The following is an 18345-nucleotide window of genomic DNA, read 5'->3' on the forward strand; positions in this document are numbered from 1 at the left end:
AAGATGTGCACGTCTGAACGTGACAACCTTTTCTCTGTTTGGGTACAGTCTGCTCATTATCTATGCACATAATGAAGAGTTGACCAATCATTCACCGTTTAGGCAGTGATGCGTGTTCAGTGTATGGTCACATGACTATCCAGTGTGCAGACCAGAGGGGGAGTTCACCTACTCAGCTTTAACTAGAGGTCATCAAGGTTGACAAACTCTGATAGCCTAAATTGCTGTTAAACGGCACTACAAAAGGTGACTAAGATGTTGGTTTACTCTGTTCATTAACTGGAGTTTGTGTGCATTCACATAAAGGGGGGTAGGCCAATGCGGGCCGAGTTTATGACCAATGACTCTTGCACCGTTTTTTTTACACCAGAGGAATGCACTATAATAATTCATGGCTATTAAGAGTTTAAATAAACCTTAACTCCATGGCGGCCAAAAAGCCAGTTTCTTTGCAAGGCTATGTTGTCCATTTTGCTCATATTTAATATGATACGAGATGTAAGGATACATACAATAATAATAATAATAATAATAATAATAATAATAATGATGATAATCTAATGATAGCCTACACATGGGCTACAGTTCAGATGTTGACCCATTACTCACTGTTAATGGAGTAAGATCTACTGCCTAGCCGAATGTATGAACATAATTATATTGTCATAATCACAGCATACACAGCATTCTAACAACCATTTCAGATGCAACACCAAATAGAATGTCAGGTGGTAAGCTATGCATTAATAGCTCTCATTAAATGCACTGTACAGACAAGGTGTGTTGCCTACACCTATAATTGTCTATTCTTGTGTTCACAGCAAGCCGAAAAAAGGCTGAGCTTGTGAAAACTGGAGAGCCACCTGCTGTTACTCTCTCACAGGCAAAGGAGTTAGCCATCGCTAACGACACAGGAAAGCCCATAGTGGCAGGGGTCCAGGGGGAAGTCCAAGTAGACTCATGATACTTTGTTTATTTTTTTGTTTATTTGTTGTTATCCCGATCACAAATTGCAAAACTGTCCATAATAAATCACTATATGATGGCCACATCGTGCAGCCCCTAGTTTTAATATTTAAAACTACCTAACGTCTTTAAAACTTACTTGAGGTGAGTTTAGTAAGATGAAGGAAACTGACTTATTTTTCTTGGCCCTGAGCTTCCCAGATGAGACAGGCAGGCATGAGTGGACTGAACACTAATGCACACAAACATCTAACAGTTGCCTTGTCATTGCTATAATATCCACTCAGCTCCCGCATATGGATTTCACATCCATCAGACAGTTCACTTGACAAAGGAAAAGCCTAATCCTTTCTACACACTGTGTGTGTGTGTGTGTGTGTGTGTGTGTGTGTGTGTGTGTGTGTGTGTGTGTGTGTGTGTGTGTGTGTGTGTGTGTACGGCAGAGAGTGCATGTACATTGGTCTGGTGACACTGTGGCTGAAGCGAATAGCTATTTCGTCCTCGATGCTAAAAAAAAAAAAGCATGGCGGTGGATTTTCCACAACGCCCAGTGACAGGCAGGACCCACTCCGTCATGGCGACCAGCGATTCCCCACAGCGTCTCACATTAATGCGCCTGTCGCGAACAGGGAGGAGAAATCCACCGCCTTCACCGCAGCCCACACCCCACCCCCCCCCGCCTTCTCCACCAGTGTCCTTCAGTCGGGCTCCGGTGCTGCCAGAAAGCCCGTCACGGCACACAATGTGGGGCAAATCTTAAAAGCAGAGAGGGCGAAGAAAAGGCCAATTGCTGGGGCTGCCTGCCTGCCTGCCTGCCTGCCTGCCTGGCTTTGTGGGGCTGCATGAGGGAGGTGTGTGTGAATGGAGGACAGCGAACAATGGCCGAGACTTGGCATGGCAAATCCACATGAACGTCGTAAACTTGTGATGAAAGAGGGAATTAAATAAAAACACAAACACACACACACACACACACACACACACACACACACACACACACACGAGACATGGTGACTCTATGGTGACTGAATTGCCATCGGCAACGAATGCCGCGCATCAAATCCCCCTGGTCATTTGCGCCCCTTTCTCTTTTCATTAAGGCCTTGCTGGTATGACACACTACGCAGGAAGTGTGCAATTACTTCAAGTGACCCCCCCCCCCCCCCCCCGGTTTTAAAAAACACAAAGCTTCATAGAGAACCATCAGGTTCATGCCTACCTCCCTTCTCTCAATGATTGATGTCCTCGCCTGAGAAGACTGAATGAAGATTGAGTGTGTGTGTGTGTGTGTGTGTGTGTGTGTGTGTGTGTGTGTGTGTGTGTGTGTGTGTGTGTGTGTGTATATATATATATATATATACACACAGTATTTTCTCTGCTGAGTGACGGCAGCAAAGGGAGACCTGACAGCTCGACTACGGCTGGGCTGTCGATTAGGTGCGATATTATGGGATGCCTGAGTTCCACTGAAAGCGACAGAGTATTTCCATGGAGGTGTGCGCTGCAAAAGAAGGACCACATCCATTGTGCGGAGTGGGTTTACTATGCAGACGCTCAAGGCCAGAGCATGCTGGGAGAATAACACACACACACACACACACACACACACACACACACACACACACACACACACACACACACACACACACACACACACACACACACACACACACACACACACACACACACACACACACACACACACAGAGTGGAAGCCTGTTGTTCAGTCACACATTTGATGTACCCACTCAGTGTGTAGACAGCACTGGGAAAATGTGGCCACTGCCATATTTGCAGATAAACACACAAACACAAACATAGAGCTGCCCCTTTCACGCTTCCTGTTAAGCACTGATCTGTGAACAGTATGCGCAGAGTTGTTGTTGCCCAGGGCAAAGGGGCAGATGACTACAGAAAGAGTGCAGGGTGACAGGACACACACACACACACACACACACACACACACACACACACACTGTGTAGTTTTCATAACTAACAACCCCTTATATTTTCATAGAATACTGAGACACAAACTGAAAGAAAAAAAAAAGACAGACAGACACACAGGCCATCAATGTAATGAGATTTTCCAAACAGCCGTTTATATTTCTGTTGCTTTGTTTACAAATATATTTAAGTGATGTCAATGAAGCAAATATTGAGAGACAGAGAGAGATGGAATGATACAGAGACTGAAGGCTAAAGGGAGAGAGAGATAGCGTGAGCGACAGAGGGACCCCCAGACAAACCCCTCCTCTCCCCACGTTCGGTGGCCCGTGACCAGCTGTGCTAACCCTTGCCGCTGACGCAGCCATGTGCTAAATTACAGCTGTAGCACGCCTGCTGCAGCCGCTGCTCCCGGCCAGCCTGACAGGATCAGACAGCCCTCTCTCTCTCTCTTCTCTCTCGCTCTCTTCTTCTGTCTCTTTCCCTCACTCGCACAGTACATCTGTCCCTCAAACCCTCCCTCACACTCTCTTTATCCAAGTTGCACTGTATCTCTCACTCAACCCACTCTACTCTTCCTTTATTTCCCCCCCCACTCATTCATACTGTATATCTGTCCATCGAGCACTTTTTTTTTCTATCCCTCTCCTTCCCCTCAGTCTCTCTCACTCTCTGCCGCAAGCTCCATCCCTCTGTGTCTTCTGTCTCACACACCAACTCTCAACTTTTCGCACCCCCCTGTCCATCCTGTCCTCCATCTCTCTCTCACATTTCGCCCTCTCCCTCGTTCACACTCTTACCCTCTAGTACTCGCCCTCATTTCCCCTCATCTTCCGTCCCACTTCTCTCTACCACCTAACATTATTCCTCCTCTTTTCTGCCCTCTCGTCCTCTTCTGTCATCTCCTTCATTCTCGTTTTTGCTCTTTTTTCCTTGTCATTCCTCTTTCACTCTTGCCCTCTCCTTACCCCCATAAAACTTGCTCCTTCGCCTCTTCTCTCCTCTCTCTCTTCTCCCATCAGCAGATGCATCCCTCCTCTACTATATCTCTGTGCTCCTCTAACGACGTTGTGGGTGGGAGAGAAAGAGAAAAAAGATAATAATGGGAGGAACGAAGCGGGAGAGAAGAAAAGGCCATCATGAAACAGGTGCTGCACTGACAGCACCATTAGAGGAACGGGTGTTAAGACTACAGGGAGCCTTCTGTGCTACTTCTAATGAAGTTCTCTGGGTCTCGGGGCTGTGTGGCTCTGTGTGTGTGTGTGTGTGTGTGTGTGTGTGTGTGTGTGTGTGTGTGTGTGTGTGTGTGTGTGTGTGTGTGTGTGTGAGAGAGATATATATATATATATACCGTAATTTCCGGACTATTGAGCGCACCTGAATATAAGCCTTACCCACTGAATTTTTTAAAAATAATAATTTTTAACATAAATAAGCCGCACATGTCTATAAGCCGCAGGTGCCTACCGGTACATTGAAACAAATGAACTTTACACAGGCTAAAATGAATATCAAAAGTAATACAATAGTGATGCATATTTTTAGTTTTGCCAGTTACGATAAGTGCACTGTTGCTTTAAGAGAGCACAGTTGCAAGAGTCAATCAGAAGTTAGAACGTTAGATTGAAGACAGTGAGATAGAAGAAAGACGCTAGTTTGAAACCAGTGAGCTAAAGAACTTGAAAAGACTGGATTTGTATTGTTGTAAACTGTTTTGAGTTGTGTTCTGTCTACGCCGGTAGACTGTGGTCATTTTGACATTAGTTAAGTTATTGAGATACTGAGAAATCGCGTGGAGCTAAGCATCCATGCGGCTGCATCCATGCTAGCATCCTAGCTCCACAAAGCCACCGTAAACACAAAGCCACCGTATACAGTCACAGGTATCATAATCCATAAATTAGCCGCGTCGTTGTTTAAGCCGCGAGGTTCAAAGCGTGGGAAAAAAGTAGCGGCTTATAGTCCGGAAATTACGGTATATATATTTCTGGGAGCTACCAAAAGTAAGTATAAAAGAACTACAGAACTAACCTTTTCCTTCACCAAGTTACTCAATGAAGTATATGAGTAACTCAATTCACCTCCAGTAAAAATAAAGTCTCTCTTATTCTCAAACAAAGATAAAGAGAGTGAGAGCAGGAGAGAGGATGAGAAAGAGAGAGCGAGAGAGAGAGCGAAAGAGAGAGCGAGAGAGAGAGCGAAAGAGAGAGAGAGAGAACACACTACTTTGAAATGCTATCTCTGCTCTAAAAGTCTTTGAGCGAAGCACAAGCCTGGTCTCCGGGATGCGAATAATGGCCTCTAAGTAGTGGCTTTTAGGAGACTGCTCACCGGATCAGACGCCAGTGGGCTCTTTCACTGGGCAGCATGACGCCACAGTTTACCGTCTCCAGCATCCCGCGCCTCCTAACCAAATCACGGGCCTTTCAAAAGCAACAGAATCCAGCAGCATTCCGACCTCCGGTCGCTTTAAAGCATCGGAGCCCTCCTCCGATTTCCCCCTTTCCCATCTTTTGTGGTTCTGGGGTGAATGAAGAGGAAGAATGAAGTCTGAAGAAGAAAAAACGAGTAAAAGGAAGACCGGATGCCTCGGTGGAGACCTGCCGGGTGCCACGATGACGCCTGCGCTTCCTTATCAGAGATTCTCTACCTGTCAATCATCCGAAGGGAGCGGGGGGGGGGGGGGCGGGGGAGGGGAGGGACAGAGTGACAATTGGCAGTGACAAGAGAGATTTTTATGATGGGCACCAAGCTTGCTATAAAAAAAAGATGAATGGGAGGACAGGCAAACAGATGAGGAAAAAATTGCTTCAAAGAGAAGCTGCTGCTTTCACCTGCAACAATACACCGTGTGAAATGGCTAGGGTTACAACAGAATACTGCATCATGAGAGAGAAAGAGAGGGAAAGAGGGACACAACCTTGTTACCTCAAGACTACATGTATGGAAAGTCATTCTATCAAACAAGGACATGAAGGGAGTCTTTATCCAGCCATTTATAACCAGAATGTTCACAAACCGTGCACAATTAAATTAATTTGATTTAATAAAGATGACTAGTTCGCCATGCTTGTGCCTCTTGCTGACCACAAATCCACCCTTCATCATAATACCCGTGACTAGACAGAACAGCAGACCGAAGCAGACCATGGCCCGACAATATAAAGCCACCATGACAAGCGCGGAGATTTACCCCTTACTTGCCTTCTTCTTAGGAGGAACCCAAGGGAGGCATTTAAAAAAAATGCAGCTAATCAAATCTTTGCCAGTGTCTCAACGGGGTCAGCTTCTCCCACCAGGTATCTAGAATGAACTGGCGTTGAATAATGGATGATTAGGATTTACTTAGGAAGACACACTCCCTCCATCTCTCTTCCTCTCTCAGTCTCCCCATCCCCCTCTCCAAGTATCCACTTCTTCTCCTGTATTGAGGCAGTAACCCATAACGTTACGCAGTGGCAACATGCAAAGGAAGAAAACCGCAGAAAATCCACTACAAATTCCTGGCTGCTATAGGAGAGGACAGTAATCCTGGACACGCTTAGGGATGGAAATAAACAGCAAACATACACAGGGACGGGCAGGAAGAAGGGGGTAGGAGAGGACCACATGAATAAAAGCAGAGAAGCGTGATCAATAATGCATGCGGTTGCAGCCGAGTGGTCCCAGCTAAAGGAAGTCTGAAGCACTCGGGCCTTAACAAGCTGCACAGCTACGTTATGTGTGTGTGTGTGTGTGTGTGTGTGTGTGTGTGTCTGAAGCACTCGGGCCTACACAAGCTCCACAGCTAAGGTAAGGCACTGGAGGACACTGCGGGGAGTCCAAGAGAAATGGGGGATAAAAAAAAGTGTGGGTGTGTGTGTGTGTGTGTGTGTAGATGTGTTTGACAGCAAGAATGCATGTGTGAGTGTGTGTGTGTGCGCGTGTGCGTGTGTGTGTGCACATGTGTGTGTTTGCACATGTGTTTGACAGCAATAATGTGTGTGTGTGTGTTTGAGAGGGAGATAATGACTGTGTATTTGTGTGTGTTTAAGAGGGAGAGTATGCGTGTCCGTGTGTGTGTGTTTGTGTTTGTGTGTGTGTGTGTGTGTGTGTGTGTGTGTGTGTGTGTGTGTGTGTGTGTGTGTGTGCACGTACACATTTGGATAGAGTACAAACACGCAGGGTGAGTGACAGCAAGAGCAAGAGAGTTGAGCTGCCGGAGTAACACACACACACACACACACACACACACACACACACACAGCACCCATCAGTAAGGCTGAGGACAAACAGCACCTCTCCAGCACACAATAGCAGACACTCAGCACTCTGGCAAGCCAGTCCTTCATTTGAGAGAGAGTAAGAGAACTGGTGTTTGTGTTCTCTCTCTCTCACACACACACACACACACAGTCTCAATAAGGCCTCACTAAAAAGGGCCTAGGGGCCAGACCAGCGTCTGGCTGTCCAATCACAGTCACTGCAGCTGGATTCAATGAGAGGCCTTCAAAGTCCACTCTCTCCATGTCAAGCGTGTGTGGGAGAGTTAGGACGGAGGGGAGGGGGGGGCCGAGAGATAGGGAGCGGAGCTGAGCTGAGGGGAAACAAACAGCGTGTGGAAAAACATCAGAATTGGACTCACATGCCTCGGCTAAACGAATAAGTTATCCAGCAGGGCTGGAGCCGTGTTTGCTCCCCTCGCTAACTTGTGAGTTAGCGGCGAGCCGGAAGCTGAGGAGGCTTACTGCTAGCACTGGACTCCTGGCACTGGGTCTCAACAGTGCCTTTAAAGCCCAGGCTGATCCAGCACATCATCACGCTCCTTCCAGCACATCATCACACTCCTTCCAGCCCTCCACGGCAATTAGACACACACACACACACACACACACACACCCACAGTACAGACGGAAAAGCTGCCGGCACTCTGCATACCACGCACCCTTTTAGGTAATGATGCAAATCAGAAATCCTCTCACACACACACACACACACACAACAAGGAACTACAAGTTCAGCTGCCAGCAAAACACTTCCTCAACACCTAACAGGCTATGAGAACAGCACACGGACCCACTCCTCCACAGACACTCACACATTACACACACTCACACATAACACACACACAGAGAGAGAGAGAGAGAGAGCCAGCAGCAGGGCGTCTGCCAACATGCCCCTTCCCATGGAAACTTGCAAGCAACATATAAAATACACCACCCACCCTAACCATGAAGAAACACATCAGGCAAAATCAAGACACAAAATGGAGAAGGCCCACACAAAAACAAACCAGCAGGGAATGAGAGCTGACATGATTATGCTCCTTTCCTGAGAGGAGCCCAAGGAGAGAAAGAATGATACTGCTGCTCTCGGCATGCTGCTCTTGTTGTCTTTGTTGTTTGTTTGTTTGTTTGTGTGTTTGTGTGTTTGTGTGTTTGTGTGTGTTTGTGTGTTTGTGTGTGTGTGTGTGTGTGTGTGTGTGTTTCAGTGTGTGTGTGTGGGGGGGGGGGGGGCATCACACTCAGTGTGATGCTAGGATAAAGGTTAAACATTAGTCACTGAGGGGGATGGTCTCTCTCAGAGACACACACACACACACACACACACACACACAGAGAGATACAGACAGTGACACACACACACACACACACGCACGCACGCCTGCCGTCTGCTGCACTGCAGATGACGTGCCACCAGAAATCCCCCAGGCACACACACACGGCAATTTCCAAAGAATTTCGAGGGAGGGAAAAATACCCCCGACCCAGCAACATTGAAACGGAAGTTAAAGTGTTGCAATCAGCATCTTTCCAGTGACTTCAAACTTCATCAAAACTACAATCGTGCATCTCTCTCTCCTTTTCACTGACTCTTTCACAGAAAGAGAAGTGGCCAACAAGAGTTAGAGAGAGAGAGAGAGAGAGAGAGAGAGAGAGAGAGAGAGAGAGAGAGAGAGAGAGAGAGAGAGAGAGAGAGAGAGAGAGAGAGAGAGAGAGAGAGAGAGCGAGCATGCGTTCCGTTTAAAGCAGCTGCACTTTGTCCTACTTTTTTTTCCCTCTCTCCCCCTTCCACAAACATTCACATTTCCCTAATCTGAAAGGGAGGCCCAGCAGGAACTAATGAACACATGGAGATGGAGATGGAGGAAAGAAAGAGGGCAGGGTGAGAAGAGGAGAAGAGAAGAAGAGAGAGGAGAGAAATCACATGACAAAGAAAGGGGGAGAAAAGCAACTAAAACAGTCAAATAAAAGCAAACAAGTTCAAAAACAGCTGAATACCCATCTCTCTGGTTACTGCTCATCATGTACCCGCCTACACACACACACACACACACACAGAGACCCACACAGAGGGTCAACCATACAGAGGTCAAACACACTCACACACAGACAGACAACAGGGCAACACATAACAGGGAAAACTTGTGGGAGGACAGCGGGAAGTGTTGAAGTGGTTTCACAGCACAGTGAAAACCAGAGAGAGAGAGAGAGAGAGAGAGAGAGAGAGAGAGAGAGAGAGAGAGAGAGAGAGAGAGAGAGAGAGACCCGTGTCAACAAGGCAGAGGCTGGACTGAAAGAGGAGAGAAGGAAAAAGTTGGAGAAAAGAAAAAAAAGGATCTGGGCAACCCTTCACACAAAGAGCTCACTGAAGAGCCCCCGGGGCAGGCTGGCCATCATGGCCCCACAGGAAGTCAAACTGGGCCGTAAAACAAGAGCAGGAGATCCGCCAGTGCGCTCACACACACACGCACTCGACTCTTGACATCACGCTTTTTTTTCTTTTATAGCGTACCCCCTCACCCAATATTTGCAACAAAAAAACCAGAGGCATTCACCAATGACATCATGCTTTTTTTAACTGTACCCATCACCCCAACTACCCCATGGTTCTAACACACACACACACTCTCTCTCGTGGGCATTTAAATGCCAATAATAATGTTTGCTTTCCTGTTTAACTTCTCACCCTAAAAAAAGGGGGCGATCGGCCAGACAATGCAGCCCGCTCCAAGTCTGGGGTGGCTGAGGGAGGGTGTGTGTATGTATGGGGGAGGAGGGGGGGGGGGTTAGAGTTATCTGAAAGTGGCAGCGCTGGCTCTCCAAATCTCCCTGCCTGCAGAAAATCACCCCCGGCAGCCGTGTAAACAGCACCCCTCATCTCATAAAACTACCAATGCTACTGCAACCCCCAAAGCCCTCCACACACACACACACAGGTCCTGATCTGGCCTAGGCCTGAAGTAGGCCAACTCTTCTGCCCACTGACCCAGCTTTTATGAGCACGCTTTGTCAGGTGCTCGGTGGCAAGAGGGGCCTTTAGGCAGCAAGGGTGACACACAGACGAACATGCATGTACACACACACACACACACACACACACACACACACACACACACACACACACAGGGAGTGGGAAGGGGATAATGAGCGCAAAAGCTGAGTTCATTCACACCACTCACGCCGTGCCAAGCAGGCCAATCAGGCAGCGCAGACAAAAGACTGAAGGGCTCCCAAAAGAAAGCGTGGGGTGGGGTGGGGGTGGGGGGGGATGGGGATTAGAGATGAACACACAGGGGTGGACAGACACGGAGGGGGGCAGAGTGTGTGTGTGTGTGTGTGTGTGTGTGTGTGTGAGAGTGTGTGTGAGAGTAAACATTACTTCTCTACTGGTGTTCATAAAGAGCGCTCCACCGCAAGCACATCCTCATCACCTACACGGCAGTTCAAGGGAACCAGAGCTTGGCACCGTCATTAAGCATGCCTAAGCATTTCATCCGACTCAGAAACCAAAACAAAAGCTCAACGGTTTATATGTGTGTGTGACACATTAAACGTTATTTAAGTGCCAAAGCTTGTCTTTGGCTGACTCTGTCCATATTAAAACAGATGACAGCTTCAAAAAGCTTTTTTTTTTTTCTTACAAAAAATTAAAAATAAAATGAAATAAAAACACGAGCCATGACTCACCCAATCATACTTCCCCCTAAGCCAGCCGAACTAGCAGGGTGCCTGTCTGCCGCGGAGTCGTGTCTGGGTTCACACGCTAGAGGCTAGTGTGCTGCTGTAGCCGAAGCCAGGAAATGAACTCCTTCCCTGGGGAGCGAGACAATGAGACGTCCCCGGAGACTCGGAGCTCTGGGAGTCTTCTCCTCCTCGGTCTCCTCCACCGGGAGGAGTCAAGGGCGCTCGGCTGACACTGAAACGGTGTCGACCTCGGGGGCGGTCGACTCCGCTGATGGCAGTGTGAGGGCCTCGTGCTCGATTTCGGTCACCTCGGCTCCTAACGAGCCTCTCCTAACGACTGTGACCCTTTGGAGTCTCGACACGGCCAGGGAAGCGATGGCCCACTGCCATCGTTTAGCGCATCACCGCACTTAATAACAGGGGGTGAAACAACCCAATCACAGGTCACTTGTCAACTGCCAGAGAAGGACGCCTTTGGCCAACTGTCCTCCACCCCCTCCCCCATCCATCCATCCATCCACACACACACACACACACACACCCTAGACGCTCAGAGCAGAGGTGCGTGACAAGTACTTGCTTTTACCACTCAGCCTTGCTCTCTCATTAATGCATGCCCCCCCTCGGGCTCCCGCTGATGGCCTCCCTGATAAAAAAGGCACTGGTTGCCTCGCCCTGGAGAATTCGCTCCTTTCCATTACTGCAACCTCAATTGCCTCCTCCAGCCCTCCTTCTGCATGTTCTTGTTCTTGTATTTGTTCCCCCTTGCTTTGTTCTAATTTGTTTGTTTTCGGGGTTTTGTTCTTAATGGCCTTAATGGCCAGACTCGAGGGTGAGGGGAGGGCAGTCTGGCTCAGCGGTCAAAGCCCTTGACTGACGACCCACATAGATCAGAGAGGTGTGTGTGGGTGTGTGTGTGGAGGGGGGGGATACACTCTCGGTAAAGGGCGACCACCAGCAGGGCTGACACAAAGCTGGTCCTCAAGGGTGGTGTCTGCATGTGTGTGTTTCTGTGCCTGTGTGTGTGTGTGTGTTGGAGGGTGGGGGAGTTAAAGGGTGGGAGGGGTCAAAGCCGTCATAAGACCACGCTGTCCGTCTGGCCTCCTATAGGGGGGGGGGCACTGTGCCATCGTGGTAATCCCCCTCCTCCATCCCCTCCCCTCTCCAAGAATGCAGCCATGTCTCCGTCACACACAGAGAGGAACAGACAGTGAGGTCACGACCTATACGGCACACACAAACACGCCGCGCAGACCCCAGGAGCCGACGGAGCGCATATGACATGGCAAAGTGACGGGGGACAGGAGGGATTGGGGAGACACACTGCGTGTGTGTGTGTGTGTGTGTGTGTGTTGTGGGGGAAGGTAGGACAACACTACGACCAGCCCAGGAAGACCAACAGTTCACAATACCTCCAGAGGATGTGACCCCCCACACACACACACACAGTTCCTGCACACCAAAAAAAAAAAAAAAAAAGGAAATCACAACCCCAACGCCACTTAACAGATGGGATCCTGCGATAAGATAAAAACTAAAAGCAGCCACACAACGTTACCCCCCGAAATCATATAATCTCACACGGCTAATTAAGCAGAACCGCATACCCGCTAATTACCTTGGCATTACCATTCTTCATGCAGTCGAGATCTGCTGCTTTATTTAAGCACACAGAAGGGGGGAGAGAGAGGAAGTCGGTGAAACAGGGAAATAGTGAGTTCATGAAAAATTCATAACTGATTAATGCGCCAGTGAAAACAAATAGTGGTGGCTCAATGTGCATGGCGTCACCTAGACGATACGTGCACAGCAAATAGCAGATAATTTATGAATACACACTAGTGCATCCCTCCACAGCAAGGGAGGAGTTAGGATTGAACTAAAGGTGTGTTTTTCTTAATTAATTAGCAACAATGTACAGTATGTGTACATTAAATACAAATATATTCACACGGGTTGAATAACACAGGCAAACACTGTGTGTGTGTGTGTGAGATATATATATGTGTGGGTGTGTGTACAGAGTGATGTCATCCGAGTCAGACCGCTCTGACAGGGTCACGACCTGACAAATGATGCATCCTGGCATTTCAACTGATCAAGCAAAAAAAAGAAAAGCCCATGGCCAGGAGGAGAGACTGAGCAAGAGGGAAAAAGAAGAAGCGAGAGAGAGAAAGAAAGAAAGAAAGAAAGAAAGAAAGAAAGAAAGAAAGAAGAGAGAAATATGGCGTCGTCAGTCATCAAGGCCTGACCTTGAGTGGCGGGGCCGTGCGCTGCGAGTGCAGGGGTGGCGGCGGTACAAAGTCAACACGGGCAGCTGGTCCTGGTTAGGTATTACACGGCAAAGATCAGAGGGAGGCAGTGGCCATTAGGGCCCAGGCACGGGGGCTGGAGGAGCGTGGGGAAAATCCAGCATTACTCAAAAAAAACACACACACACACACACACACACACACACACACACACACACACACACACACACACACACACACACACACACACACACACACACACACACACACACACACACACACACTTCCTTCTCCTCTCTGGGCGCCAAACAATGCTGACCTCGTTTTCGCAAAGGAGAAATTTAATTTGCGTTTGCAGAGAAATTGCTTAGCACATGCACATGTGCATGCGCACACACACACACGCCCATACTTAAGCCACGTAGATATTTGCTCTGATATCAACACAGACACCAGATTGCAGCAGAGGGATGTCTAGTCCCAGTGGGCTGAGATTATAAAAGAAAAAAAGAACATACTCTCCCCCATTTCACCATCTGCATTTGATCAGTGCAACATCTTCCTCCAAATCACAGCTAAAAAACGATTATGTCTCCCCCGCTCATTCTCTCCCTCTCTCCCTCCCCCCTTTCGCCGTCTCTGCCTCTGCCTCTGCCTCTCCCTCGCCCAATGCTTCAGGCTGGGCCAGGCCCGCCACATTGTTGCACATGGATGAATGCTGCTATTGTTTACTGATGCTTGGCAATGGAAAGTTATTCCAGGTGGCGCATAACCCAGAGGCCTGGCAGGGATGAAGCTTGACTGGCACCCAGGACCTGGGCGGACGAATGAATGGATGGATGGCTAGATAGATAGTGGAGTTGCCACCGTGGCTGCTGCTGCTGCTGGGGATTGTGGTGGAGAAGGGAAAGGGAGGTGTGCGATCATGAGAGAAAGACAGGAGAGAGCGCAGGAGGGGCAAGGGTACAGGAGAGCGAGCGAGCGAGCGAGCGAGCGAGAGAGAGAGAGAGAGAGATTGCGAAAGACTAGGGAAGCCTGACAGGGACTATGCAAGAGGTCAATAAAGGGAAATGGAAAGCAAGCCTGAGGAGGAGAGAGGGAGGGGAGTGAAAGAGAAGGATGACTGAGGAGGAAAGAGTGAGGGAGGGGAGTGAAAGAGAAGGATGACTGAGGAGGAGTGTGAGAGGGAGGGTGAGCAAGAGGCGCACACAGATCCCAGAGCGTCTTTCTGCTCGGGTCAAGGTCAAAGGTCATGCAGTCAAACATCAGGGTTCAAAGGGGCAACCGAGCAACGCAGCTGGCAGGGCTGGGCTCTGGCGGTGGTACCGCGGCTGTGGCTAAAGAGTGCCTCGGTGCCCACTGAGCTCTGCCAGAGCGAGCCGGTTCAATCGACCGGATTCAATTTGGCCTCGGAAGCCCTGGGATCGTGTCACTCGCCACTGATTACGCTGGCACTGATTACGCAGTTCTCACACAGCTGCCTGGTAGTGTGTGTGTGTGTGCCAAGGGATGGCAAAATCCCTGGCAGAGTGGAGAACACAGGTCAGGAAAGGTGCCACAAGCTGAATTGACATTGCTTCTCCATTCCGTGCGTGAGGGAAGGCTGATGGGCCAGTGAGACTGACAGGCTGGCAAGAAATGGCGCATTCGTGTGTGTGTGTGTGTGTGTGTGTGTGGGGGGGGGGGGGGGGGGGGGGGGGTCGTGGCATCAAGATAAAATGACCGGGGCCATACTTCTCCCACTTCCAAACACAATTTCAGTTTCTATCGATTTTGCTGCCATCAGGGAGTGCATCTTGCTCCCTTCAAAAGCCACTCTCTGACAGTGCTGGTATTTTCTGAGTAATAAAACGTATATTGAGTATAGACCTGGCAGTCAACTGCCTCTCTTTGGATGACTTGCTCATCACAGATCTATTAAATCAATGTGGAATCATTCAAATGTAGTTTAAAGGCCCTATTTTATTAAAAATGACTACAAAAAAAATCTTGAGACACTATACTCCAATATTGTCAGCTGAGCCCTATTCCAATATCGTTTGTTCCATTGTTTCAACTTTGCTTAATTTCCAGGGAAATAAGACGAGCCCCAGCACATCCTGGTTGGACTGCAATGTCATGTGCGAAGTGGACTGAATTCCTCCAGAAGAGGAAAGGGGGAAGGCAGGCGAGAGAGCGAGCTGCTGTCCGAGTGATTTACACTTAACGTGGAGAAGTAATTGAGTGGTTGGAGAGCTCCTTTCACGCGTGAAAGGGAGCAGGGGGTTAGGGTATGACGAAGAAAGATCATAACCCGGCGGTGCTGCGCAGATATCGCATACACTTGGTCAATAACGTTCGGGATATAAAAACCCGCTACTCTCATTTGGTTGGGTAAACACAGGCAGACAGACTCTCTCTTTCTCTCTATCACTCTCACACACACACAACCACCCAAGCCCCTTGGGGGTGACTATAGTGCGCAAAGAGGGGGCGGCTCAGGAATCTTAACTACTAAACCATTTACATTACCACCTCACTTTAAAGGGTTACTCGTATAGCCTGGGGGCTCATCTGGACTGTTGAAAACACTTTCATATGAGAAAAAGTTTACCCTGTCAAAACAGTGGAAGGATTACAGCTACACGGTTACAGCTGACGCAATGGGGAATTACACGCGTCGGGCAGGATTTTAATTATGCCATGTCATACATAATTAAAGACTGACGTAAAAACCTACTTGTCATATTCGGTGTTGTCCCTGTCGCAGCGGGCGTCCTTGTGTTTCTGCCAATCCTTGCCGTGCTTGCAGGTGGTGAGAAGTACCACGTCCTCGGCATTATGGACGTGATATAAGGCATTCCTTGTGTCCGACCCAATCCCGGTGAGATAACGCTTCCCCTTGAACACTAACATATACTTCCTAAAAGGTGGAATGATGTTGTATTTCAGAAAGCCCCTATCCCCCCCGGTCCTCGGGTGATCCTTGGAGAACAGCGGGATGGACACGTCGAAGTTGGGTCTGAAGTTCTCAGTGCTAATGCTCGCTTTGGCCAACATGGCCTGACCAATGTCAAAACCCAGGTCTTCCGTGTAGTCCGGCCATGTCCCCGAGTATAAGTTAAATATAAGGTGATTCCTACCATTGTTCCAAAGCGGTAAACTCTGGACCTTGGTTTTCAAATTGTGCACATACTGCGGTGAAAGCTGGTCGCGGTCGAGTGTATCCAAGCCCAACACGAACAGACAAGCTTGTCCCGGGTCGGAGGTATACAACCTGGAACTCTCAATAGTCGACAAAATGTTCAGATAACTTTCTGAGATTTTCTCTCCCTTCTGTTGTGGATATACGTAAACTTTAAATCCGTTTCTTTGACACAGGGATAAATCAAAGCAGGATTCCATACGACACTTCTTGCCCTTGTAAACGCTAGAATTAACGTCCCTTTTTTGTCGTGGGGATATGTGGAGGTTGTACTCCACGGTGTCCGTTTGATCCCAGGGGTTGAAAGGTTGTAAAGGGTCCGAAAAGTGTGGCCATGGCTGGTCGGAGCGGTATCCACTGCGGCTGCGATCATGCCGGCTCCTGCTGGTCGCTGGAACTTGGACACCCCCAAAGTAGAGCAATAGAAGACATAGGCCAGCCGAAAGCAGGATTAAATAACGTTTTTTGGCCTGCATGTGTCCTGGCTGCTGGGTCGAGATGTTCACAAATAAATCTTAAGTAGCCCGAAGTTTGGCTCTCACCACCTCCAACAACACCGCTCCGCCATCTTCCAGCCTGCAAGGATTTCCAACTCGCCTCTTCCCTCGTCTTCGGATTCCGTTCCCGTATCAAGCGATTGATCCAGGGCATGTGGGCGATTTTACTTGTGTTTCCTCACTCCCCCTCTTCTATCTGACTGTAACATTCTACGACGCAGTGACTTTGAGATAGTGGATCTCGGCGAAAACAAACAAACCAGGTAAGGTAGGGTACTCGCTGCTTCGCTCTCCCCTCTCCAATATATTTGTGCCCGTTTCACAGGTCAGCTCTCTTTACAAGCGTCGGACAAGACTTCCAACCAAAGACTTACGGCAGTTATCGGCTCACTTTGTCTCGGGAGAACACCGCGGAGGAATCATACTATTTGGATGTAAACTCGTTAAAATGCCGATCAGGGGATTTAAAGCATTCGGAGTGGTAGAGTTAATATCCAGATGTCCAGCACTAGATTCGGCCGGTTTCGGTGGCTTTCCTGGACGGTGGTTCACTCCATTGACCCCGACGTATATTCATTAGGCATAGAAGAATCGAGGGGAAGCTTCTTATGTGGAGAATTGTAGCCGCACGAATCCCTGCATTGCTCTTACTTCCATTCTCTCGGCAGACCCTCACGCACGCAAGTATAAGATCCTCTCATTGGGACAGTGGTTCTCGAAACAAGACCAGATTCAACAGATGCAACGAACGGAAATTATTTTCACACTTGGTAAGCACTTCAAAAATAATACAAACGAGACCACATGATCGGTGTGCCCAATTTCCAAATGCTCAATTGTTCCGATTGTTACTCTGTTACATTCCAATCCCGACACGACGGCAGTTTACGTGACATCCCATCATGGTGCGTTAGCCCGTCTCATTGGTCCACAGTAAAGACCGGAAAAGGCGGTGCTTCCGCTGCACCCATTCATGGCCAGAGCAAGTGGCTCTGAAAATCCTATGAAGTTTATTTAGGCAAAACTGAGATTCATAACATGCTGACAAAACAAACTTGATCCCCTTGCCGCCTTCGTAATTTAGAAAATGAGGCTAGTGTTTCCCATTCAAAGCCGTAGACTATTTATTTTCTCTCGGAACAGATTGTTTGTGTCAACATTATAACATTAATTCTCTTAAATCAAACAAAGGGTGGTGTATATATTTCATTTCTAATAAAAATGTGGTTAAAGTTAATTCGAATAAGTTTGGAATAGAAACGTTAAATGTCTGTAATTAGAATCCTCTAACCTCTCCTTAGATTTAAAAAACTGAGTGAAATTACAAATAACTAACCTCAAACAAAAACAACAGTGAATCAACAACACAACTTTATGCAGTGGCACAGAAGAGCTCGACCACCATTTTACAGTCCCTCTCGTTTCTTAGGCTGAGGAGGTCAAACTCATTTTTATCAACTAATTACCCAGAGGACGGGGTGAGAGGCAGGGCAGGCATATGAAGGGCTGCCTGGGAAAGGGGCCAGGAGCCTGGTGGTAGACAGCACTGGCGC

General features: G+C 48.3%; 1 protein-coding gene across 1 annotated transcript in view; it reads right to left on the reverse strand.

The window, feature by feature from the left end:
* ext1b (exostosin glycosyltransferase 1b) overlaps positions 1–18057 on the reverse strand; it is a 69440-nt gene extending 51383 nt beyond the window's left edge. Inside the window, exon 1 of the mRNA XM_031586351.2 lies at positions 15831–18057. Within this exon, the coding sequence (XP_031442211.1) occupies positions 15831–16771 (941 nt within the window). The 5' untranslated portion in view covers positions 16772–18057. The remainder of the gene's footprint in view (positions 1–15830) is intronic.
* Between the last annotated feature and the right edge of the window lie 288 nt (positions 18058–18345).

Source organism: Clupea harengus, chromosome 19 (genome assembly GCF_900700415.2).
Source record: "Clupea harengus chromosome 19, Ch_v2.0.2, whole genome shotgun sequence".
Taxonomy (NCBI): Eukaryota; Metazoa; Chordata; class Actinopteri; order Clupeiformes; family Clupeidae; genus Clupea; species Clupea harengus.